This window comes from Malus domestica, chromosome 15 (assembly GCF_042453785.1).
Source record: "Malus domestica chromosome 15, GDT2T_hap1".
NCBI classification, from domain to species: domain Eukaryota; kingdom Viridiplantae; phylum Streptophyta; class Magnoliopsida; order Rosales; family Rosaceae; genus Malus; species Malus domestica.
This window is the reverse complement of record NC_091675.1, coordinates 16,723,659-16,750,479: the sequence shown is the minus strand read 5'-3', so window position 1 is coordinate 16,750,479 and position 26,821 is coordinate 16,723,659. Positions and strand designations below refer to the sequence as shown.

General features: G+C 40.3%; 1 protein-coding gene and 1 pseudogene across 2 annotated transcripts; one reads left to right on the top strand and one right to left on the bottom strand.

Moving 5' to 3' along the window:
- The first annotated feature begins 245 nt into the window (after nt 1-245).
- On the top strand, nt 246-21,546 carry LOC103425019 (BTB/POZ domain and ankyrin repeat-containing protein NPR1-like; annotated as a pseudogene).
- Nucleotides 21,547-22,255: 709 nt separating this feature from the next.
- Nucleotides 22,256-24,702, bottom strand: LOC103425010 (heat stress transcription factor A-2-like). Of its 2 annotated transcripts, XR_527852.4 has the most exons (4): nt 23,983-24,701; nt 22,657-23,511; nt 22,517-22,571; nt 22,256-22,420 (listed from the first exon to the last, which is right to left on the bottom strand). XR_527852.4 is itself a non-coding variant. In XM_008363095.4 (3 exons), exons 1-2 carry the CDS (start codon nt 24,583-24,585, stop codon nt 22,666-22,668), a joined length of 1,449 nt encoding a protein of 482 aa, XP_008361317.3. In that variant the 5' UTR covers nt 24,586-24,702; the 3' UTR covers nt 22,256-22,571; nt 22,657-22,665. The 2 variants fall into 2 exon arrangements, 1 of the variants encoding a protein (XP_008361317.3); XM_008363095.4 differs by having other exon boundaries at nt 22,256-22,571; nt 23,983-24,702.
- Nucleotides 24,703-26,821: the final 2,119 nt, after the last annotated feature.

The following is a 26,821-nucleotide window of genomic DNA, read 5'->3' as shown; positions in this document are numbered from 1 at the left end:
TCATAATTTACGCAAGGACAAACAAGAAATTGTTAATTGTTACAAAAAATTTAATTTTTAAAATTTGATCAGCAATTTTTGCGTAATTGAGATTTTGTTTTCACTGATCGTCACCCATGTCCTCTCTCCTCCCCCTCTCTCTCTGCTCTGACTTCAAAACTCATGTATTTAAACGACTTCGAATCGACCCGATCAACCCACCAACTCACAAACTCGGATCACCCGACTCAGTTCTCTTGTTCCCGATGAATTTTATGAAAATCAGCTTCTCGGACTCGAACGACGTTGTTAGCAACAGTTGTAAGAATATGAACATAAGAAAGCCTTATAGGAAGATGAATGTGAGTTCTTGTTGATAGAGGAATCTATCATGGAGATGAACTGATATAGATTAGGAAACATGAGTTGTTTCCTAAGCGGATTGTAATAGGAAATCCTCATTAGATTAGGAGAGGTATGTGTGTGTGTGTGTGTGTGTGTGTGTGTGTGTATATATATATGCTGTAATCTCTGCTCTCACAGACACATGCTCAATCAAGAACTAAGCCCTATTCTTAGTAAGAGCATTAAGAGTTCTGCCAGAGAGGAGAAGAGTTGCAACATACAGAGTTTGGACTGCTGCAGCCATGACGTTTTCCAACGGAGGTTCATCAGGTTAGTGTGAATGCATTAGTTCATACGGAAAAGACTTTGTGCTTTCTTGGTTGTGTTTACTGTGGCTTAAATCTTGATCTTGGCTATTTAATTCTTACATGTGGTATCAGAGCCATATGTTTGAGTTCTTAAATTCAATCAAGCAAAGTCAATAAAAAAAATAGATAATTACGGTCATCTAGTTTCGAAACCGGTTGCAGGTTTCACTACAATTTTTCCTAAAACAGTGCGTTTTGGTAAAATAAGGTTAGAATGTTATGACTGTCGGTATTTGAAATCTATTATGTTTTTTTTTTGGGGGGGGGGGGGTTTGGGTTAGGGGAAAGAAGACTTTATCTTGTTCCTTTAATCCCGACTCATTCATAAGCAATATGAGGAAATTCAAATCATGTTATTAAGTGTTCAACATCTGTTTTAAATGTTTCCGTTGCTGGGTGTTAATGTTTGTCCTTTTAAAAGGTATGTGATCTTCAAAACTCGGATTAGCAATATGAATATCATAAATCTTGTATAGTGATCTGTATAATGTTTTTTGATGAACATGAAAGAAGTCATTCTTAGCATATGATTTAGTTTCTTAAAATAAGGCATCTTAATGGTCTGTATACTGAAAGAAGCCATTCTTAAGATGATTATATTTGGTTAAATTTATGCAAATTTATTGTCGCCATTGAAATCATGAACTGAGATGTATGGAACAAATTAGTGTAATTAATGGTTGGTTCTAATTATACGGTGATCAGTTCGTAATCTATTCTGAAACCGATAATCCAATACGTGGCTACCAACTGTTTGTTGTTAAGATTGTATATATGGATATTGGTTATAAAGCTTTGATGTGCAATAGACTGTGAAACGAAATCTGAACTTTGAATGTTCATATGGTGATTTCAGGTTCATCAATGTCTGCAATATCAATGAAGACCTTAAACTTAGCAAATATTATGATCCTTACTGGTGGTAGTAATTACAAGAAGTGGAGGAAGGACATCAACTTGCTACTGACTCTCAATGAGTTTGATATAGAAATTGAAAATCCCAAGCCTGTAATTAGTGATCAAAGTACCAGAGCTGAGAAATATGATTATGACAAATGGTCAAGGGCTAATAAGGTAGCACTTTCCATCCTAGAAGTTGGTATGACTGACACTATTAGAGGAGGAATTGAGAAACCAGAGCTTGATGTGGAATACTTGGTTGTAATTGAAAAGAAATTTAAGGAGTCCGAGAAGGCAGAAGTAAGTCAGTATATGTTTGTATTGACTTAGTACAAGATAAAAGGTACTGGTTCAATAAGGGATCATATAATGAAGATGTCAGATGCTGCCAAGAAGTTAAACTCCATGGATGTAAATATTGGAGATAAGCAGCTTGTGTTCATGATCCTTCAAGCACTCCTTGCCAAGTATAGTCAATTGAAGGTCTCTTACAATACACAGGACAAGAACTGGGACATAGATGAATTAATTGCATAATGTGTGCAAGAGGAAACTCGGCAAAAGCAAGAGAAATGCAAAGAGATCGAGGAATCATACTATGTGCAACTTGGAAGAGAGAAGAGAGCATTCAACAATAACAGCTCATCTGGTTCTGGTAAGAATTCTAAATTCACTAAGAATTCTAGTAAATTCAATATATCTGCTAAACAAATTACTCCCCTAGAAAATCTAACAAATTTAAGGCTAAACCTAAAGATGTGTCTAAACTTAAGTGTTTTTGGTGCAAGACTAAAGGGCATTTGAAAGTGAATTGTGAGATTTTTAAAGATTATGTGAAGAGCAAAGAAAAGGAACAAGTACTTGTCTGTGTTGAGTCAAATCTTTGTGAAGTACCTGTTGATTCTTGGTGGTTTAACACTAGATGCTCGGTCCACATAACTAACTCTTTAAAAGGTTTTCAAAAACAAAAGGAGATCGGAAATACTGTGTATCATGTCTATGTGGGGGAAGGGACTAAGGTTGCAGTGCATTCCATAGGGGTAGTGAACTTAAAACTGAATTTTGGTTTTGTTTTACAACTGAAGGATGTGCTCTATGTAGGGCTGGAAAAAATTCCCGAAATTCCCAAACCAAACCAAAAAAATCCCAAACCCAAACCGATAAATCCCAAACCGAAATAATCCCGAACTTTGGTAATCCCGTACCGAAAAATTCGGTATGGGATTGGTTTTCAAATTTCATTTCTTCGGTATTCCCGAAGTCCCGAAATCTTCTTTAGCTTTTGCCTTTGTTCCTACTTTCCAGCGCTACATCTGCAAAGAACAATGAAAAACTAAAATAAAAAGCAAACCTTTCGGTTCCACTAGCAAAGGCACAAAAATAAAATAATATGGAAAAGGCATGTGATGGTGATGCCTTGTCGGTTTGGGAGAAAAGCACAAAGCTTTTTTGGAAACAAAAATCACAAAGCTTTTGTTTTGGTTTTGAAACTTGATTCTTGAGGCAGAGAGAGAGAAGCAATCTTCGTGTTGGGAAAGCAGAGATAGGAAGAAGCTCTCTCGTCTCTGGCCTCGACCCATTTCTCTCTCTATCCTCTTTGAAGCTCTCTCGTCTCTGGGTTACGAATCCTCAGTGCTGCACAGGCACGATCCATAACCCACAACAAATAATTCCATTTGATGATCACTGAAGCTCGAGAGAAAAAGATTGGATTTTTGCATGTGGGTTTTGAAGGATTTGTGCAGAAATGGCATAAGAAGATGTGATTGTGGAGAGGAGTGGGTGTGGCCGTGTGGGGTTGGGAGCGAGGTGGACTCGGAGTCGCTGCCGTGCTCGAAGAAAAAGATCGGATCTTTGCATGTGGGTTCTAAAGGATTTGTGCATAAATGGCATGAGAAGATTTTATTGTGGAGAGGAGTGGGTGTGGGGTTGGGAGCTAGGTGGATTCGAGTCGCCGCCGTGGTCGTTGCTTTCTGAGAATGGTGGAGGCGGCGGAGGAGAATGGTATTAAGATCTCTCGTCGTAATGGCCTCTTTGGCCTTGCCGACTACTGTGATATTGCATCAATTGTCCGAGTCCATAAAACCTTTAAGCATATGCAGTTCATCAATTGGACCAATATTAGCTTTTTTTGTCCAAAACCCCAAAATTATTTCGGGATTCCCGATTTGTCCCGAAATCCCGAAACTATTTCGGGATTCCCGAAAATTTGGTTTGGGATCGGTATTGAAATTGGGATTCCCGAAAATTTCGGTATGGGAATCGGGACAAGGGTTTCGGTATGGGATCCCATACCGAACCACCCCTAGCTCTATGTGCCCAAAATGAGAAGAAACTTGCTTTCTACTTCTAAAATAACAAAAGATGGATATGCATTCTCTGCTAATGATGTATGTTTGAAAATCTTTAAGAAAAACCGTTTTGATACAATTTTGGGAACTGCCCTCTTGTCTGAAAATCTCTGGCGTCTAGAGTGTCTAGTTAAGTTTGTTGACCAGTCTGTTTTAAATGTCAATTAAAAAAGAATGTTAGAACATTATTCATCTTACATTCTTTGGCATAAGAGGTTAGGGCACATCTCTAAAGAAAAGATTCTTCAACTTTCCAAAGTTGAGCTAATTCCCAAATTAGATTATGCCACTGCAACATAATGTGTTGATTGTTTGAAAGGAAAAATGACCAACTTTAGAAAACTAGATGCCAAAAGAAGTCAATGGTTGCTTGAAATCATACACACTGATATATGTGGTCATTTTCCAGTCCAAACCATATGTGGAAGCAAGTATTTTGTTAACTTTGTTTGTACCATACTTGACCAATCCCAAAACTACTGAGCACCGGTCAACGTTATACCGTCAAGGACCCAGAAGAGTTTCCCTCCAACTAGGAGGCCAATCACAGCGCGACACGTGTCGACATCAGAAGCCAATCATAGCGTGACACGTGTATTAGAAGCCAATCACAACACGACACGTGTCAATGTCAGAATGAAACTAGAAACTCTCGTCTATAAATAGAGATCATTCTCTCACAATATTTCCGAATGTCATTTGTACTAAATCATTCACTTGTACTCACTAAAGGAGAGCTTGAACCTATGTACTTGTGTTAACCCTTCACAATTAATGAGAACTTCTCTACTTTATGAATGTAGCCAATCTGGGTGAACCATGTACATCTTGTGTTTGCTTCCCTGTCTCTATCCATTTACATACTTATCCACACCAGTGACCGGAGCAATCTAGTGAAGGTCACAAACTTAACATTTTCTGTTGTACCAAAGTCCTCACTGATTTTGTCCATCAACAAACTTTATATATGACTTCTCTACACTGGGATATACCTTTCTGATTAATGAAAAGTCTGATGCCCTTAAATGTTTTATTGTTTACAAAACTGAGGTTGAAAAACAGTTAGGTAAAGTTATTAAAACTGTTAGATCGGATAGGGGAGGAGAATACTTTGGCAAGTACACTGAATCAGGACAACAAAAGGGACCATTTGCACTTTACTTATAGCAAAATGGCATTGTAGTTCAGTATACAACACCTGGGACACCTCAACAAAATGGAGTCTCGGAAAGGAGGAATAGAACTCTTATTGCTATGGTGAGAAGCATGATGTCAAGGTCCAAGTTGCCTGGTTTCTTGTGGGGAGAAGCCTTGAAGACAACCAATTATATTTTGAATAGAGTTCCAAGCAAGGCAGTTTCTTCAACATCTTTTAAGTTATGGCATAAGAGAGTTCCAAACTTCACTTATTTCCATGTTTGGGGCTGTAAATCAGAAGCTAGGTTTTATAATCCTAATGAAAGAAAGCTGGATTCAAGGACTCAGTCCTGTTACTTCATAGGATATCCAGAGAAATCAAAAGGATACATGTTCTATATCCCTCAAGGTCACACTCGGATACAAGAAACACATAATGCAGTTTTCTTAGAAGATGAAGATGTTTCAGATCTATCAAGGGAAATTTTTGTTTTTAAAGAAATGGATCAAGATTCTGGTAATACTACACAAACAGGTTATAATCAAGTTTTGTTATTTCCTTCAACAAAGTCACCTGCCGTAGAAAACTTGAATGAAGAATTGCCTTCTGGTGGTGAATTGGGTTCGGGCACTGAAAACACTATGGAGACAGATCCAGTCTCAACAAATTCTGATATCATCACTGGATCATAACATACAGCAGCCATTGAAGATGTATCACCTTTTGAGCCCAGGAAGTCAGCTAGAATAAGGAAGTCGACAGCAGTAAGTGATTATGTTTATTTCGACATTGGGGATATTGATGACCCTCTCTCATACACTCAGGCCATTGAAAGTTCTCAATCAGTTCTATGGCAAAATGCAATGAAGGATGAGTTAGATTCGATGTACAAGAACAAAGTTTGGATACTTATGGAGTCTAATTTTGAGATCAAGCCTATAGGTTGCAAGTGGGCGTATAAAACTAAAAGAGATGCTCTTGGTCGTATTGAAAGATACAAGGTCCTGTTAGTAGCAAAGGGTTTTACACAAAGAGAAATGATTGATTATAATGACACATTTTCTCCAATATCTTCTAAAGATGTTATGCAAGTTGTCATGGCTTTGGTTGCATATTTTGACTTGGAGCTGCATCAAATGGATGTGAAAACGGCTTTTCTCAATGGAGATTTGGAAGAGAACATTTACATGAAGCAGCCGACTAAATTTGTTGAAAGGGGGAAGGAGAATATGATTTGTAAACTTAATAAGTTGATATATGGGTTAAAATAGGCCTCTAGACAATGATATTTGAAGTTTGATCAGATTGTGTCTTTATTGGGGTTCGAAGAAAACAAGTTGGATGATTGCATTTACACTAAATATTTTGGCAGTTTATCTTTTTAGTGCTCTATGTAGATGACATTCTTCTAGCTAGTTCTTGTCTCCAACTGTTACATGTTACCAAAAGGATGCTAAGTGAAAAATTTGACATGAAGGACCTGGGGGAAGCACATTATGTGTTAGGGATTGAAATTGTCCAAGATAGACAGAAAAAAAGCTTGGTTTGTCTTAGAAGGGTTACACTAATAGAGTATTACACCGGTTTAATATGGAAAACTGTAACTGTGGCCAAGTTTCAGTTAACAAGGGGGATAAATTCTCAAAGAATCAGTGTCCGAAGATTGATTTGGAAATTAAGAAGATGCAATCTAAGCCTTATGCTTCACTGGTAGGGAGCCTTATGTATGCCACCATATGTACATAACCAGACATTGCTTTTATAGTAGGAATGTTGGGAAGGTTTCAAGCAAATCCAGGAGAAGCACATTGGATATCTGCCAAAAAGGTTATGAGATATTTACAAAGAACAAAGAATTTTATGTTGGTTTATGGTAAGTGTGAATCTTTGGAACTTGAAGGATATAATGACTCAGATTTGGTTGGTGATGTAGATGATAGAAAGTCAACTGGAGGTTATATTTTCATGTTCAATGGTGGTGCAGTTTCTTAGAAGAGTGCTAAGCAAACTGTGATAGCTATATCCACTATGGAGGCTGAGTTTGTAGCCTGTTTTGAAGGAATGAAACAAGCTGTGTGGTTGAAGAACTTTCTGACAGATTTAAAAGTTGTAAAATCGGTTCAGAAACCAGTAAGGATGTTTTGTGATAACAACTCTGCTGTGTTCTTTGCCAAAAATAACAGAAGAACTTCTGCCTCAAGGTTAATGAATGTAAAATTTCTTAAAGTAAGAGAGGAAGTAAAGAAGGGGATGATTAAAGTTCAGCATATTAGCACTGTTTTGATGATTGCAGATCCTTTGACTAAAGCGCTGCCTGTTGGAGAGTTTCAAAAACATGTATCTCGGATGGGAATATTGGAGAGTCTAGATCAGTGGGAGTAATTGGGCTGTTTCGGAAAAACTGGAAGATTGCAGTCATGTGAGTAACTGACTTTTGGGATTGTGATTATAGTTTTGGTCTGAGCTAGTTTACTTAGTTGTGTTTAGTTTGTTATTTTGTTTTGTACTTTTAATAAGTGTCTTTACCTCAAAGCTTGATACTTTGGTTTGGAGTATTATGGTTTTGATGATGGACTTGTTAGATTCATATGATATTTTGAGAAACAATTTTGTTTGTTTTAAAAGATTATATAATTCATGAATTTTATTCAATCATTGAAATGTTGTTTTTCATTGAAGATTAATATATGTTATGATCTTTTGAAAAGTGGGAGCATTTTCTGGACTGGCTTTTGTGTTGATCATGAGTCATATTTACGGATTGGATACATGTGAGTCTTGAATCAATGCTGCTTTTGGTTGTAGTACGAGATTCCTAATTTCTGTTTTTTGAAATGCAAAGGGACATTGATCATGATGATAAAATCTTGAATAAAATCTTGAATAAGGCTATGTGATCACTTCTTATAATTGGTGAAGGTTGTGCTTGTTCTATGTCTCATGTACAAGTGGGAGAATGTAAGAATATGAACATGAGTATTCGGTGAACTGGCATTAGCTATTTGGACCGATTAGTATAAGAAAGCCTTATAGGAAGATGAATTTGAGTTCTTGTTGATAGAGGAATCTATCATGGAGATGAACTGATATAGATTAGGAAACATGAGTTGTTTCCTAAGCGGTTTGTAATAGGAAATCCTCATTGGATTATGAGAGGTATATGTATATATATATGCTGTAATCTCTGCTCTCACAGACACACGCTCAATCAAGAACTAAGCCTTAGTTAGAGCATTAAGAGTTCTGTCAGAGAGGAGAAGAGTTGCAACATACAGAGTTTGGACTGCTGCAGCTATGACGTTTTCCAACGGAGGTTCATCAGGTTAGTGTGAATGTAGTAGTTCATATGGAAAAGACTTTGTGCTTTCTTGGTTGTGTTTACTGTGGCTTAAATCTTGATCTTGGCTATTTAATTCTTACAACAACAACTCCAACAGCAGCAGCATCTCATGCATGGCATTACCCCACAACCTTCCCCCACCCGAATCCGCCCTCAACCGTCCTTCCGACAACCTCGAATCGATCTTCGACTCCGCTCACTTTGGCTACTTCGTCGATGCCAATATCATCGTCAACGCCACCTTGGAAGTTCCCGTCCATCGCTGAGCCTTGTCGGCGAGAAGCTCATTTTTCAAGAACGTGTTCTCGGTGAAGGACAGAGGATCATCGTTGGCGGCTACTCGATTTGAATTAAAGGAGTTCGTGAAGGAATACGATGTTGGATTGGACGCGCTCCTCACTATTTTGGGGTATTTGTACAGCGGGAAGCTTAGGTCATTGCCCAAAGGCATTTGCGTCTGCGTGGACGACGCTTGTGCTCATGTCGCTCGTTGGTCGGTGGTTGATTTCATGGTGGAGATTCTGTATGCTTCTACAACTTTTCAAATCTCCGAATGGGTCTCACTTTATCAAGTAAAAACTTCACTAGTATCTTTTTGGGTAAAGTACAAAAAACTACCTCAACTATTGGTGTCACGACACTTTCATACCTCATCTTTTAAAATTGACAATGTCATACCTCATCTTACGAATTTGATCCAATGTTATACCTTCCGTTACTTGGCATTGAATTTTTCAGTTGAATGCTGACGTGACTTGATTCGGGACCCACTTTTTATTAAAAAATTAATAAAATATAATTATAAACTAAAAAAATTATTTAATATTATTAAATTATTAAAATAGTACAAAAAAGTTTAAAAAAAACCCTCAGTTCGTCATCTTCTTCCCCCTTCTCTCTTCTCCTCCGTCATCTATTTCCCCCTACCTGCTTAATCTTCAACAAAAAAAAAAAATTTGAAAACCCATCAACCCCATCCCCCCGCCCAGATCCCGTCACACACCCCCCCCAAATATCATCACCACACCAAACCCCCCAGATCCCATCACCCTACCAACCCCCACCCCTTCCCAAAACCTGGATCCCTCCCACACCTGCAACCCAAGTCAGAAGAGAGAAGGGGGAAAGAAAAAAAAAAAAAAGAAGGAAACCCAGTTCGTCTGTCCCCTCTCCCCAGCCCAACCTGCATAAGAAGAAGAAGAAGAAGAAGATCCCTTCCACACCTACAACCCAAATCCACCACCCCCCAACCTGCAGAAGAAGAGAGAGAAGGAAAAAAAAAAAAAAAAAAGGAAACCAGTTTGTCCGTCCCCCTCTCCCAACCCAATCTGCAGAAGAAGAAGAAGAAGTAGAAAGAGAGAGAGAGAAAAAAAAAACCCAACCTTCAAAAGCAGAAGAAGTTGAGGGAGAGAGAAAAAAAAAAAGGAAACCCCCAAGCCAACCTACAACCCAGAAAGAAGAAGAAGAAGAAAGGAAAATAAAAATGAAAAGGTCGTCTATCCCAACCTGCAGGAGAAGAAGAAGAGAGAGAGAAAAGAAAAAAAAATTACTTTTCTTTATTATTTTAATATTTAAAAAATATTAAATAATTTTGTTTTAGTTTTTAATAATTTTTAATAGAAAATGGGTCACGAATCAAGCCACGTCAGCATTTAACTGAGAAATTCACGACCAAGTAACGGAAGGTATAACATTGGCACAAATTCATAAGATGAGGTATGACATTGTCAATTTTAAAAGATGAAGTATGAAAGTGTCGTGACACCAATAGTTGAGGTAGTTTTTTGTACTTTACCCTATCTTTTTTATACTTACACGTGCTTACGTCGTCGGACTGCAACTTCAACGTCATACTAGTTATTCGCCCGATACATGATCAAAATCCGTAGTATGACGATAAAACATATTATGTTAGGGTTGTTTTTACAGTGATTAGTTTGAACATTGAACGATATTTTCCAATAATTATTCCGACTTCGACGAGAGGTTGAGATTCACATAATGATAATAGAAGATTATTATGTTGTCGTATCATTAATTTGAACTCTATATAATTAACCGGGCTAATTATTGTGATTTGCAGTCAGACAACGTAGATATCTTACATTCTTTCATAGTTTAGCAGATGAACAAATTTGGATACTTTTTAGTGTTTGTATACGTGCATAACAGTGAAAAATAAGGGTAATGTTGTGTACGATAAATGTTTCCCCAATCTTCATAAGGCCGAAAGCCTTGTTAGCTTGGAGCTGCCATTTTTATATACGTGCATAATAGTGAATGATGTTTAAATTGTTAGCTATCAGCTTTCTAAAATTTCGTTTATATTTTTGTTGTTACCATGTTCGGTTAACACCTAATCACAATAAAGATTGAGATCCATAGTTTGAATACGTAAACATCTTAAATAGTTTGACGAAAGAACATTCCACTTTCTGCGTTCATACGTGTGTTTATAGTAGTGATTGATGTTTATCAACTTTCTGAAACTTTGTTGTTAGTTTGTTTTGTATTGATGATTAATTTCCAGAGGCATCTGCTAGATATTCTTGAAAAAGTTGCCATAGATGACGTACTGGTGGTTCTGTACGTCGCCAATATGTGCGGCAAACCGTGCGAGAGATTGGCGGGGGAGGTGCATTGAGATGATAGTGAAGTCCGATGCCAATGTTGTAACTCTGGAGAAAGCCCTGCCGCAACACACTGTGAAGCAGATCACCGATACCAGGCTTGCATTCGGCTTGGACAGCCCTCAGCAGTGCTCCTCTAGTGCTAGTACTAGTCATTTCCCAGATAAACACACCAAGAGGATACACCGGGCTTTGGATTCGGATGATATCGAGTTGGTGCGAATGCTGCTGAAAGAAGGGCATACCAATCTTGACGATGCCTTTGCGCTGCATTATGCTGTGGCGTACTGTGATGCAAACACCACAACGGATCTGCTTGATCTTGGAATCGCAGATGTTAATTGTAGGAATCCGAGGGGGTACACTGTGCTTCCTGTTGCGGCGATGAGGAAGGAGCCTAAGATCATTGTGTCCCTTCTCACGAAGGGTGCTTGCCCTTCGGATCTTACGCTGGATTGGAGGAAAGCGGTGCAGATCACTAAGCGGCTTACCCGGGCTGCAGTTTTTTAGTCTAACGACGACGGCAAGTCTTCTTCCAACGATCGCTTGTGCATAGAGATTTTGGAGCAAGCGGAAAGAAGGGTTCCGTCGCTTGGAGAAGCCTTGCTTTCGCTTGCTATGGCCAACGATGATCTGCGAATGAAACTCTTGTACCTTGAGAATAGAGGTAAATATTCACTCTTGTTTGTGTTTAAATTAGAGTGTATGAGTGTGTTCGGGTTAAAACTTAAACTTTGGGCTCATAAGGGAACTGGCCCAAAAAGAGGAGAAAAGCCCGAAGCACAGCCCAAACCCAGAAGGCAGAAAAGGCCTTTCCCGACTAGGTGCAGATCATTTGCACCACTTGTTCACCTACCCAAGGGTCAAGTGGTATAGACCAGCCAGCTAATCAGCCCAAAAGTACTTTATAGTGGCAGTACAAGTAAATAGCTGATGAGTCACTATCCTTCAAACTGCATTCGGGCAAGAATTTTGCTACAGGAGGCCAAGCCAGAGTGTCTATAAAAGGAGAAAGAGAAATCAGAGTTAAGGACACTCAAACAAACCAACAAATACAAGCACAAACTCTGCTCAAAGCCAGATTTGCCTTCAAAATGAAGCTGTAGTCAGCCCAAGCCTTCATCCCTTTTGGGGTAAACCCTTTGTAATAGCTCTGCTACCCTGTTCAACTCTTGCTGTAGTATCGATTTCTTCTGTAAACTCACTTCCCAACCGCTTTTCTAAGCTTTCAAACCTCCTGATAAACCACAAAGTAGGAAGTTGCAAGACGATCAGCCTTGCCCGACAAGGTTAAACCTTGCCTGACCCTCTTTGTTTTTGTCTTTTCATTCATTAGCCTAGCAATATGTTGTATACTACAAGTTGTATCCAAGTTATTTCTAGTAATATGGCTATTAAAAGACTCTCTCAGCGCTTGAATCCGATTTGAATATGTCTTCACAGTTCAAGCCAAATCTAAGTTCTAAACCCTCGGGCATGTAAGATTTGATCACTTAAAAAGTCCTTGGCCTCAAGGCATAAAAAAGAACCTGATGTGGACTTAACCCATCCACGACAAGCTTTGATAACAAGAAATCCGAAGTTACTTGAGGCGCAAGTAATCGAATTGTCACTTAGTTTTATTTCTATTATATTATGATTACCATAGAACGTTCGAGTACGAAATGAATTCTGATGGGAAGCCTCAAGGCCTATTCAAGGCCCTAGAAAGGCACCTATTTGGATTCATCATGTTCCTCGGGCTAGAACATTGAGTATAGAAGGAGTTCTGATAGGAAGCCTCAAGGCTTATCTAAGGCCCTACAAAGGCACCTATTTGGATTCATTCTGCTCTTCGGGCTCAGGTAATCAGAAGTATAATGGTTATAAGACTCATATAACCAAGAAAATGAACCTTATGTATTCGAGTACTAAGTTAGTTATTAACGGGAAGCCTCAAGGCCTACACCTAAGGCCCCACAAAGGCACCTGTCAATAACTAACATAGTCTCTCGAATATATATATAATTAAAACTCAACATCTGTTCTACATCTGCCATGTTGAAAATAGCAATGGCACGCCTGAGCACTTAAAAGTTAATCTTGATTGTGAGCCTCAAGGCCTACATTTAAGGCCCCACAAAGGCACATTTCAAAGTTAACTCTGTCCTTCTCTTTCAGCCTTGCCCGACAGGCTTTGCCCGACAAGCCCGCCAGTAAAGCAGAAGCCCGACAGAAAGCCTCAACCGGCGCCAACCTCTCGGGGAGCTGTGTGCTCGTCGTCTAGGAAGCATCCCCGACGAAAATTCCTGCCACGAACATAGTTTTGGCACGCCCAGTGGGACACTTTGATCAAAGAAGTATGTCAAAGGGATCAGAAGATTTGCAAACTGCTTTGTTGCACATGCTACGAAGACTGGAGAACGCCTCTGCAGGCTCCAGCAAGGAAGATGACCCGGTTCTAAGACCACATATTCCTATATCTTTACCTCACCTTGGGGAGAAAGATGATAGGGAGAAGAGGGGATTTAAAACCAACCGACTAGAAGAAGCTGCAGTGACGGATAAACATACGGATCCCTTCTCAGAGGCCCTTATAAATATGATCAGTATGGCCTGGGCGGAGAAGGGGAAAAAAAAGGTCACAAAAGAAGAAGAAAGAAGACTGGTTGACAAACCCATAAAAGGGGTGGTTAACTTGCCCGAATATCTAAGAGCCGCCATAATCAAAGGGAGGTGCTGTGCAGTAAGTGCCAATGCGAGTGTGAGCTCGAAATACCGCCCATAGAAGCCCTCATAGATCATGAACTGATCAGGAGGAATGAAGAATAAAAGAGAAAATAGGCACAAGAGAAAGCTCGGCGGACTGCAGGAAGGGATACCTCCCGAAGTATCTTTCAACGGTTAGGAGGCGATTCCCAACCGAGAGCTTTATCAGAGATATTTCGTAACCATGAAGTTTCTGAGGAGGCAGAGGATAAAGATGCCAAGAAGCCAAAAAAAAGAGTTGTAGAGCACTCTTAGTACGACCATATGGGAAGAGAGGTCATGAGGAATGACAGGATAACAAATTCTGTCAAAAAAGATAATCTTGCCCGCCTTGGGCGAAAATGGTATGTGGTTGGGAAAAATGGACAGCCCGTTAAGCAAATGGGAGCCTCCATGGTCAGAAGGGTTCAGAGGCAACACAAAGCCTACATGAATTCCTTAAAAACCCCTGCGACGTCGGAAGCATCCAAAAATCAAAAGTTGGAGAAAACGTCATCTGAGGGGAGTAGTCAGCTCCGCTGGAGAAGTAAGAAGGAGGTGGAAAATGCTAATAGCAAGACTGAAGGCGAAGGAAACCATGTGCCACAAAGCCTACACCCTGGGAAATATAGAATCTTGAGGAGAGCTCAAGAAGATATGGTTATGGTGCCAACTCCCGGATGGAAGAGAGAGCAGCTTATTTGTTTTGGAACTGTCTCACCTGAGAGAAAACAACCTTCTCTATCATTAGAGGATCCCTTCGGGGAAGTTCCAAAGCAAACACCATATTCAGGTGTGAATCAACTAGAGGGGGCACCAGAACCACTGCTACCACCAGATGCGATGGCTTAGTTGGATGAGTTCATGGACCAGATTGGGAGCAAAAAAGAAGAACTACCAGAGCCTAGCAACTTTCAGATAAACATGGCGTATGTGTTATTTGCCATGTTTGTTGCCCAACCAAATCAGCCTGCCTCCATGGAAGGAGATTACGTAACAACGGAGCCGATGATGGCTCATGTCAATGTGGAGATAGCTGAAGAAAGAGAGTCGGGAAAAGTTGAATCATCTGAGGCATCCAAAGAGGGTCCTTTAAGGATCTATACAGATAAGATGGTGTTCAGTCGCCCGAACATTTCACTTGCCAATCATCTGAAGCCCATATATGTGACAGCTCATTTGGAGGGGGTGCCCTTCAAAAGGATTTTGATTGATGGAGGGGCAGCTGTTAATGTACTGTCGGCCAAGCAGATGAAAAAGTTGGGGAGAGGCACATAGGATCTTATTCCTACAGACCTCACATTTTCTAGTTTCTCGGGCGCTATCACCAAAACTCATGGGATATTGCCTTTAGAAGTAGATTTGGGGTCTAAACAGATCATGTTGGCATTCTTTATGGTGGACTGCACCTCCATCTATGGAGCCTTGCTCGGAAGAGATTGGATTCACCAAAGTCTTGCTATACCCTCCACCCTACATCAACAAGTGGCTGTTTATCATGAGGCATGCGCAGAAGGGTCAGGCTTTTGGGAGATGGTAGAGGCCGAATCACGGCCATTTCTTCCCACAGCCAATGTAGTGGAAGCAAGTTTCTACAATCCCAACGTAGGAATCTTGAAATGTTCGGGAGCAAATGAGAACGGCCGCCCTACCAAGGTGATGGCCCAAAAGCTTCTAGAACAAAGAATGCTCCTTACTAGAGAGGAGTGGGATAAACCTTGTATCGTCCCAACACCCCTACACCATCAATGACAGAACAAAAAAGGAAGGATCAGGTAATGGCAATCAGATCCCTGATTAAACGACTGTTGGTGTATGGGAAAGGAAGAAGACAAGAAAATGAGCTCTTAGACAGAGAAGAGCAGGAATGGCAGGTAAGAGCTTCAACCAGCCAGGATGAAAGCAAGGAGGAATCTTGTCGAAAAGAATTGGAAAGGGCCATTCAAATGGCCGAGTGCATAAATGACCTAGATGGGCCAGACGACTTGCCAAAGAGCCCGGAGCTAGTCAAATTTTTGTGTGCAAAACCTGATAAGCCACCACCAGAGGTCCAAGATCCTTTGGAAGTTATTGAGCTAGGAACAAAAGAGGACCCAAGACCAATACAAATCAGTGGTTTATTGGAGAGTGAGGATCGGGCACAAATTATCTGTCTCTTGCAAAAATTTAGAGATTGTTTTGCTTGGCATTACACTGAGATGCCAGGTTTAGATGTAACCTTGGTGGAACATAGAATGCCCATCAAGGAATGATATAAGCTGGTTAAGCAAGCACCACGAAGGATGTCGAAGGAGATAGAAGAGAAGGTTAAAGAAGAGATTGAGAGGCTCGTAAAAGCCGGATTTATCAGGCCAGCCAAATATGTGGAGTGGTTAGCCAACATTGTACCCGTTTTAAAAGCCATAACAAAAGCAGTACGATGTTGTGTTGATTACAGAAATATTAATGGCGCTACACCTAAAGATGAGTATCCCATGCCCATGGCAGATCTATCCATAGATGCAGTAGCAAAACACAAAGTCTTATCTTTTATGGATGGAAATGCCGGGTATAATCAGATAAAGATGGCCCCGGAAGATATACATAAAACAGCTTTTAGGTGCCCTGGGCATGTGGGGGCATATGAATATCTGGTCATGTCCTTCGGGCTCAAGAATGCTGGTGCAACCTACCAAAGGGCGATGAATGCCATCTTTCATAATCTGATTGGCCATAATATGGAGGTGTATATTGATGACATCGTGGTGAAATCCAAGACAGAAGAGCAGCATCTGATAGACCTCAGGCAGGCATTGACAAGAATGAGGATCCACAAATTGAAGATGAATCCAAAGAAGTGTGCGTTTGGAGTGAGAGCGGGCAATTTCTTGAGATTCCTGATTCATCAAAGAGGTGTAGAAGTGGACAAAAACAAAGCGCGGGCAATAATGGAGTCGCATTCACCCACCAACAAAGTGCAACTCCAGAGGCTGCTGGGCAAAATTAATTTCTTAAGAAGATTTATTGCCAATCTAGCAGGCATGATCCAGCCGCTGACTCCTTTATTAAGACTGAAGGATAAGGAGAATTTCGAATGGGGACCACCACACCAAGAGGCTTTCGATAGTATCAAAGCTTATTTGACTTCTACGTCAGTGTTGGTACCACCTCAAAGGGGAAAACCCTTAAAGTTATATATCTCCGCTTCAGATAAATCAATCGGGAGTTTGCTAGCTCAAAATAATGAAGGCGGGAAAGAGCAAGCAGTGTACTACCTCAGTAGAATTCTGATCGAGGTAGAAACAAGGTATTCCCCAGTAGAGAGATTGTACTTAGCTCTGTATTTTACTGCCAATAAGCTGAGGCATTACATGTTACCTTGTCACGTGCACATCATCGCTAAGACAGATGTGATAAAGTACATGTTGTCAAAGCCAATGTTAACAGGAAGGATTGGGAAGTGGATTCTAGCATTATCAGAATTCAGCTTTCAGTATGTCCCCTAAAGGGCAGTAAAAGGCCAAGCAATTGCTGACTTCTTGGCTAAGCATCAAGAATCTCAAGATGAGATAATCAATATATCAGGACCCCTGGAAGTTACTAATGTTTGGATCCCGCCAGGCAAAGGGATCTCGGGCAAAGAGGAGTGGATCCAGCAGGAGATAAAAAAAGTGGCTGGTTTGTGGATTACTCATTGGAAGCTGTATTTTGATGGTTCTTATACTCAGAAGGCTTCAGGAGCTGGGATTGTAATTATCAACCCTCAAGGGATTTATCATTATTACTCATTTCTCTTGGATTACCAAGGGAATACCAATAATCGGACAGAGTATGAGACCTTAATAATTGGTTTGGAAATCTTGATGGATCTGGGGGCAATGGACTTCATCGGGCAGATCTACCCGGCTTCTAGCAATGGGCACACTTTCATAATTGTAGCAACGGATTACTTTACCAAATGGGTAGATGCCTCGGCTGTAAAATCCATAACCTCAGCTGCAGTCAAAATTTTTATTGAGACCAAGATTCTGTATAGATTTGGGGTGCCCGAAACCATAGTGACGGATCGAGGGCCATCTTTTATTTCAAAAGAAGTTGAAGAATTTGCAAGCAAATACAAAATAAAAATGATCCAGTCCAGTCTTTACTACCCGCAGTCAAATGGCCAGGCAGAATCCAACAACAAGATTTTGGTAAACATTATCAAAAGAATGGTGATAGATAATCCGGAAAAGTGGCATGAAAAGCTGGGGAATACTTTGTGGGCATACAGAACTTCCAAGAGGGCAGGAACAGGGACAACTCCTTATGCTTTAACTTTCGGGCAAGATGCAGTGCTTCCCATTGAGATCAATGTAAGTTCTGTCAGAATTCAAAATCAGTTTGGGTTACACAACGAAGAGTATATCAAAGCCATGTGTCAAGGGATTGAAGACTTAGATGTAGCCCGAATTGAAGCCCTGAACCAAATTCAGGAAGGGAAGAAAGTTGTTGCCCGAGCTTATAACAAAAAGGTGAAAGCAAAGTTTTTCAAGGAAGGAGATTTGGTGTGGAAGACAGTCCTTCCTCTAGGAGCTCAGCTTAGAGGCTTTGGAAAATGGAGCCCGACATGGGAAGGTCCTTTCATGATTAGTCGAGTATTAGACAAAGGGGGATATTACTTGGCGGACCTCGAATGGAATTGGCAGAAACATCCTATTAATGTTAAATTCTTGAAAAAGTATTGTCCTACATTATGGGATGTTAGGGATTGTTATATTGAAAAGGATGCAAAGTAAAGCAGGTTTCAGGATGCTAAAGTGCAGTGTATATTCATCAGTCATTCTAGAAGACAGAAAGACACAAGATTGTTAAGATAATGTTTATTTCATTTCGACAAATTGGTGAAATTTACAACAAATTCAATTCAATTCCGATGTGCTACGTTCGACTCCTTCCAGGTGCAATGGTGTCTCAGCTGGTTTTCTGATGTCTTCATGGATAGAATCCGATCAGGTGATCAGGTTGTGCGGCCAAGATGGGCTTGGTAGAGGATCCTCAGGCAGAGTCATCACCATGTACGATGGTGAAGCCTGACTTATCATGATGACGAGCGGGAAGGCAAGTCTTCATGAGGAAACCGCCTGACCAAAGGTGTTGGAGATAGCGGGGTGTTTAACCAAAGATGTTGGGGATAGTGGGTATCTGATGAAAACTCTTTTTCTCACGAAAAAGGAGTTTTAGGAAACCCCACTTGAATCCTGAAGAACTCATTTCTCAGTTTTGGGAAGAAAACTAAGAAGGCAAAAGTACTCAGGGTTAATAAAAGCGAAGGCTGGAGGAGGTTTGTTGGCTGAACAAAAGCAAAATCAAGCCTGAATTTATAGAAACCTCAGAGGATAACCCAAAGGTCGTGAGAAGAGCAAGAGACGTAGGGTCGTAGGCATCCTGTCTAAAAAACACAAGTTCCAAGAGCAGGTATACAAGTATGCGGATGTTCAATCAATATTGGCACCTGGAATTCCAGTCTGAATATTGATTGAATGGGGCACTGTTCGGGTTAAAACTTAAACTTTGGGCTCAAAAGGGAGTTGGCCCAAAAAGAGGAGAAAAGCCCGAAGCACAGCCCAAGCCCAGAAGGCAGAAAAGACCTTTCCCGACTAGGTGCAGATCATTTGCACCACTTGTTCACCTACCCAAGGGCCAAGTGGTATAGACCAGCCAGCTAATCAGCCCAAAAGTACTTTATAGTGGCAGTACAAGTAAATAGCTGATGAGTCACTATCCTTCAAACTGCATTCGGGCAAGATTATTGCTACAGGAGGCCAAGCCAGAGTGTCTATAAAAGGAGAAAGAGAAATCAGAGTTAAGGACACTCAAACAAACCAACAAATACAAGCACAAACTCTGCTTAAAACCAGATTTGCCTTCAAAACGAAGCTGTAGTCAGCCCAAGCCTTCATCCCTTTCGGGGTAAACCCTTTGTAATAGCTTTGCTACCCTGTTCAACTCTTGCTGTAGTATCGATTTCTTCTGTAAACTCACCTCCTAACCGCTTTTCTAAGCTTTCAAATCTCCTGATAAACCACAAAGTAGGAAGTTGCAAGACGATCAGCTTTGCTCGACCCTCTTTGTTTTTGTCTTTTCATTCATTAGCCTAGCAATATGTTGTATACTACAAGTTGTATCCAAGTTATTTCTAGTAATATGGCTATTAAAAGACTCTCTCAGCGCTTGAATCCGATTTGAATATGTCTTCACAGTTCAAGCCAGATCTAAGTTCTAAGCCCTTGGGCATGTAAGATTTGATCACTTAAAAAGTCCTTGGCCTCAAGGCATAAAAAAGAACCTGATGTGGACTTAACCCATCCACGACAAGCTTTGATAACAAGAAGTCCAAAGTTACTTGAGGCGCAAGTAATCGACTTGTCACTTAGTTTTATTTCTATTATATTATGATTACCATAGAATGTTCGAGTACGAAATGAATTCTGATGGGAAGCCTCAAGGCCTATTCAAGGCCCTACAAAGGCACCTATTTGGATTCATCCTGTTCCTCGGGCTAGAACATTGAGTGTAGAAGGAGTTTTGATGGGAAGCCTCAAGGCTTATCTAAGGCCCTACAAAGGCACCTATTTGGATTCATTCTGCTTTTCGGGCTCAGGTAATCAGAAGTATAATGGTTATAAGACTCATATAACCAAGAAAATGAACCTTATGTATTTGAGTACTAAGTTAGTTATTAACGGGAAGCCTCAAGGCCTACACCTAAGGCCCCACAAAGGCACCTGTCAATAACTAACATAGTCTCTCGAATATATATATAATTAAAACTCAACATTCGTTCTACATCTGCCATGTTGAAGATGGCAGTGGCACGCCTGAGCACTTAAAAGTTAATCTTGATTGTGAGCCTCAAGGCCTACACCTAAGGCCCTACAAAGGCACCTTTCAAAGTTAACTTTGTCCTTCTCTTTCAGCCTTGCCCGACAGGCTTTGCCCGACAAGCCCGCCAGTAAAGTAGAAGCCCGACAGAAAGCCTCAATCGGCGCCGACCTCTCGGGGAGCTGTGTGCTCGTCGGCTAGGAAGCATCCCCGACGGAAATTCCTGCCACGAACAGAGTGTTAGTTTGCTCTTCTTTTTAACTTGCATTAGATTGCATTTGCTTATCAAATCTGATTGTGTTGTTGATTGATTGTTTCTTGTCAGTTGGACTGGCAAAGTATTTGTTCCCCATGGAAGCCAAGGTTGTAATGGATATCTCCTAAATCGATGGCGGCGCTTCTGAGTTTCCAAAGGATTTGGCCAGTTCTCAGAGGACGATTGTGGACTTAAACGAGGCACCCTTCAAAATCAAGGGAGAGCACCTTAACCGTCTACAAGCTCTATCTCGAGCTGGTATAATCTTGTTTCACAGTACTATCCATCACTTCTTTTCTTTGTTTGATAAGACGATATATTAAATCAATCTAATCTACGAGGAGGGGATTTGAACTCGCCTGACCCACGTCTGCTAAAGTTTCAGTATCTGAAATTTTTCATTGCTTTGCAGTCTTTCCTCGCTGCTCAGAAGTACTGAATAAGATCATGGACGGTGATGACATATCACAACTTCAATACACGAGGAATGACACGCCAGAGTTGCGGCTCACGAAGAGACGAAAGTACATGGAACTCCAGGAAGTACTAACCCAGGCATTCGACAAGGACAAGGAGGAGTTCGATCGGTCCGGGATATCTTCTTCATCGTCATCCACATCGATAGGCGTGGTGAGGTCTAATGGTGGTAAGATCACCATAAAGAAATAAGATAGTTTTTGCCAAACCAAATAGGTAGAATGTTCATTCTCTCTCTCACCTTCTCTTCATTTTTTTCTTTCTTTCTTTTTGATACATAGATTATAGGAACGCTTCTCGTAGCGATGATTTCGCGTTTGTATACTGTTCGTTTTAGATCGTAATTCTATGTTAAATCATGTACCTTTGTTAATATTATAATCACGTTCTTGGTTAGTATGAGATGAATTTTGTAGCAATGGCTCTTTAACTATGCCCCGAGTTGTTGCATTTTCGTCTCTGAACGTCTCTGAACTCAAATAGCAATAGGAGCAAATAATGTATAATGTTTTGGGGTTAACTTGTCTCTCCACACTATTTGTGCTTTATCAAGAAAAGTTTAGGTGATAAAAGGCTACCCCATCCTAAGGCCAGGGAATACCAAGTCTCTTCAAAGACTTACAAAGGGGTGTTAGCTCAATTTTGGTTCTTACGAACTCGTGTTAGCTCAATTTTGGTTCTTACAAACTCAATCAATCCTCATTGACAAAAATAATGTCATTTTAACACACAAACTTAAAAATATTTCGGCAATGTGATCAGTTTTATGTGTCTAAATAACAATATTGTTTTGTAAAATGTGGTTCCAAAGGAGTTTCGTATTGTGTTGTATTAGATATGTTCACCGATTGGCGATTGTGTCCCAAAGATGAGACAATTTCCAACAGAAAATACTTGACTCTTTACCCATAAAATGTCAAATATTTAAATCAAAATTTGATTTGCGTTACACTGTGATTTACATTTAAAGAGGAATGTAAGGAGCTAAGCAATGTTCATTTCCGAACCCCTCATGCGAACAGAATGAACATATTTGTACTATGCAGAGTTTACGTTCTTAACCAAGCTGTGCAAAATCAGTACAACAGAGAGAAATGTTTAAAACTTAGGGATTAATACAGCAAAAGTACAAAACATTACTCCATAACTCAAAAAGTCTTACAAGATTGAGGAGTTCTTGATTCACCTGTGGTTGCATCTTCATTCTTAGATTTATACTGTAGAAGCGAAAAACCCGAAACAGATTATATTTTTCCGCAGTCAGCACACAGTTATATTGAAGAGAAGATAAATGAATTCTACCTGTGAAATTCAAGGCACTGAGCCAATGCAACCAGCTTGCTCCACCAAGGAGTTACTCACATACGCGCTCCAATCGCACGGCTTGACAATCAAATCCTCCAATTCTTGGTATAAACTGGAGTCGTTCAGTGCACATTCATCATTGAAAACTATATACTCCTCCAGAAATTTATCGGACATGTCATCATAAGCAGAGGGCACATCCTCCGAGCTGCTTGTTCCGGCCATCACACAAGGATTTAGATCTTGACCTGCATGACATGATTTATCAACTTTGGGAGATGATAACGGGGTTTCATTTTGTTTGGAAGCAATTCCCTCTGAGATTTGTTCAGCAAGTGCAGACTGCATAGGCACCAGTTCTTCCTCAATTTGGCCTCCACAATCAAAACTGAGGCTGGCATTTATCCACTCATCAAAGCTTTCGATGTCTTGGGCCGGGGACAATCTCCTTCTCTTGCTTAGATCACCTCCATCCAACTCTCTCTTTATCACTCTCTTCAGCATTAGCTGCTGCACAAAAATGGGATTCATGGCGGTTTTGGTGAGGAAAAAGAGCATACTTTGCTGCTTACACACGGAACTTCGAATTCGTTGTTCAACCGCAGTCAGTTGATGCTGAGAGTACTTTTGCTGTTGTCTGAGATTCAAGATTTCCAACCTCAAAAAGTCCTGGTCTTTTTTTAGGGACTCAATTTCGGCTTCCAACCTGGCTTTGGTTGAATGGGCAGCGACTGGGGTCGGCTTCTTGTTATACCTTCTTCTTCTCTTGATGTTCTTCAGCAAGTGCTTCTTCCCACCCTGGAACCCTTCACTTGCAAACTCCCACCTGTCCGGATCAACCTTTTTGAATCCCTAAAAACGTAACATTCAACAAAATCTTTCAAAAACTCAAAGATTACGAAAGCTCTAGCATAAACAAAGGGATCCGCACACCCTCATCTAATTTCTTTCATTATCTACTTCAATTTATTCAATTTGATGACCGAAAATTGAGAGGTGTGTGAAAGATAAAAAAGAAAAAAAATTATAAGGTGTGATTCAATTCGATGACCTAAACAAATCAAGATGACAAACAATTTATAAGCATTCAAGCAAAATTAACAAATTAGTGGGGAAAAAAGGCCATGCAACAAACAAATCATGTAAGAGTAAGAGTTAGACACCCTATCCTAACCAACTGGCCTGAACTCTAAGTCTATCAACCCAAATAATCCTTGAAATCAGAAACATGCATACAATTTGAAGCTGAATTCAACCTTTTTTTTTCTTTCATATGTTAGTAAAAACCAAGTAAATTAGTAAAAAACAAGATAGAAAATTTACGTAAGTGTTGAGCTGGCGAATAAAGCTTGAGATATTGTTGTGCTTGAAGTATTTGGGCAGGAGAGTCCTGGAGAATTCGTACAAGTCCCAAACAATGAAGCTCTGCCGAGTATCACTCCACGAAACGACGGAATCGGTTTCCGGGTCGTCCACCATCTGAAAAGTCTTGTTCAAGAACGGCGGTGGGCCCACCTTGCGCAAACCCTCCATGGGTTTAGGCAGCTCCATGGAAGAAGACCCAAAATCACCACCACAGCCGTTGATGGTGTTGACGTGGTCTCCACCGTCGAAGTCATCATCCTCCACAACCACAACATCTACTGTTTCTTCCTTCACGTGGAGCAATTCCGCCGCTGGGTTCGGCGGAGCGGCGGAGGAAGGCGAGGAAGACGAGAGGTCAAAGTTTCCGCCTTTGGAAGAGGTCAATGCCTTTAGCTCTTTTTTCAGTTCGGTCACTTCTTCTTTGACTTGATCAAGCTCGTTCTCTGATTGTTTCAAACCATTGCTGGTTTTTGGAAACTGGGTTTTCGACGACAATGGCCGGGAAGGCGTCCCATCACCGTCTCCACCGCCAGAACTTTCACCACCGTCGGGAACCACCATTTTTCTCTTGAATAAAAAACAGGGTATTTTGCAAGCCTGAAAAAATCGACTCGGGTGGTCTACTGGAGGTCGTATTTTTTATTTTATTTTTTATTCTTTCGATGCTTTACAAATGAATTGTGGCGGTTGGTGAAACATTTCAGAGTTTTATATGCATACGGAAACACAGAAAATCATGTACCAAGAGGCAGAGATTTCTGTTTTATTTGGGGGTTCTTTTGTCCTCTTCAAATCTTGGGTATTTTTCTTTTCTTTAAATTTTTTGGATTTTAATTGAATTTGCCTCTTCACTCTCTCTGGGTTTTCAGTCGGTATCCGAGTGTGTGTGTCCACGTCTCTGTGCTTATTCCATTTTTGGGTTCACTAAATTGACCCCACCTACTCACAGTCCCTGCCTCTACTTTCTAGAAACTTCCTATTTACTCCATCTTTTTATTCTCTAGTGCATCACCAGAACCCTAATTTCAAAATTTAAATAGAGCGGTGAATCATGTGTTGCACAGCTTAGAGCAACTCCATCCCTTCCGATCTTCTTGTAAATCGGGTGGTTCAATCCCGCTACCCTAACAAAAATTGCTCTAGCTCACCCAAATCCCCGTTGTTATTCAACGGGCCCAACCCCAACACACCAAACAATAGACCATTATCACCCGTCTGTCTGCCTGAGTAGGTCTGACGTTAGCCACGATCACATGGCCTTCATGCACGAATGGGGATTGAGCCAACTAAAAATTGTTGGTGGGACCCGCGCTGCTAGCATTCAGTTTCTATTCAAACCTGGGCCGTTGAATTTCTTAAATTCGATGATCCACATTAATCGATCTTTTTTAATTTATAAAAAATAAATAAAATACGAAAAAAAATCTGAAAATTGGTTGAGCTCACGTGGCACAACCTGAGATGTTGGATTGCAAAAAATTGTGACACAATGGTCTCTACCATTCATATGAAAAAAAAATTAAAAATTATTAAAAAACACAACAACAAAAAATGGAGAAAAGTTAAAACTAACAGATTTTGAAATTAAACATAATATTTTTATTTTTATTAATTTTAAAAAATAATAAATTGTTAATGTCAATTGCCCGGTACGGAGTGGAGATGTGCTCGGGCAATTACATTGTATTATTGAATGGAATCGCTTAACATCACATTGTATATTTAATCAAGATGTCACATACTGATGAATTCGTTTTGTATAAGTTACTCTTCAACGTTTAATTTTGTTAAAGAACCCCATAATCCAAGGTCACATACTGATGAATTCGTTTCATATGAGTCACTCTTTAAAGTGTAAGTTTGTTAGAGGATCCCACAATCCAAGTGCCAAGTGTGAGACTTGATCAATAAGTCTCAATAAAAATAATTTCAAACTAGAGTCCCACAACATCCAAGCACAAGAGTTAAGACTTAAGATTAAGTGAAACATCCCGATCCGGAATGTCCACTTGGACTCCGAATCGAGCTGTGTTGGCCGACACCTAGAAGGTGACGAAGTCATAAAGTGTAGTGATGTGAAAAATGTGAATAAATTTAAATCTAAAAGTCCCTAAACATAAGAGTGCGTTGGTGAGCGGGAATGAACTCATTTCACATGTGATGACAAAGCATAAGTACAATACAGAAGGATAGGGTGAGAATTATACCATTAAAGGTAATCACCAATACTAAGATTTGCCAAAAGTCCTCGTCGATGCGTAAGCTTAGCTACTGAAACCTGGAGTGGCGAAAAATAAGGGTGAGTAGGCTTAAAAATAAAGTTTTTAATAAAAACCTTTGAAAATGTTATAACCCCTCACCGTAAAGCATGTATATTTTTCAAAATATACATACTACGTATAGTATGAAAATACTTACCGTAGCCTGCAAAACGTAAATAAGGCATGACATACCAAAATCAAAAAATCTCAACAGTAATATAAGAAAAATTAAGTGCTCAACAACCTATGCTAGCACACCAGTTAGAGTCACCTAATGCGACATGTACGACAAGACTGGGTGTAATCATAATATACGCTTTAGTGCTACGATCATGTGAAGACTGGCGATAATCGCAGTCACCTATGAGTCGGAGTCACCTAATGCGATATGTACGACAGGACTGACACCTACTTGGATCCAAGGCGAGTGTGCGGTGCTGAAGGTGAACATACAGGTGAAGGATTGACCCTAGCCCGGGATGAACACTAACACCGGGGTGCAACTATGATGAGCAGATTACATGAATATAAGCATG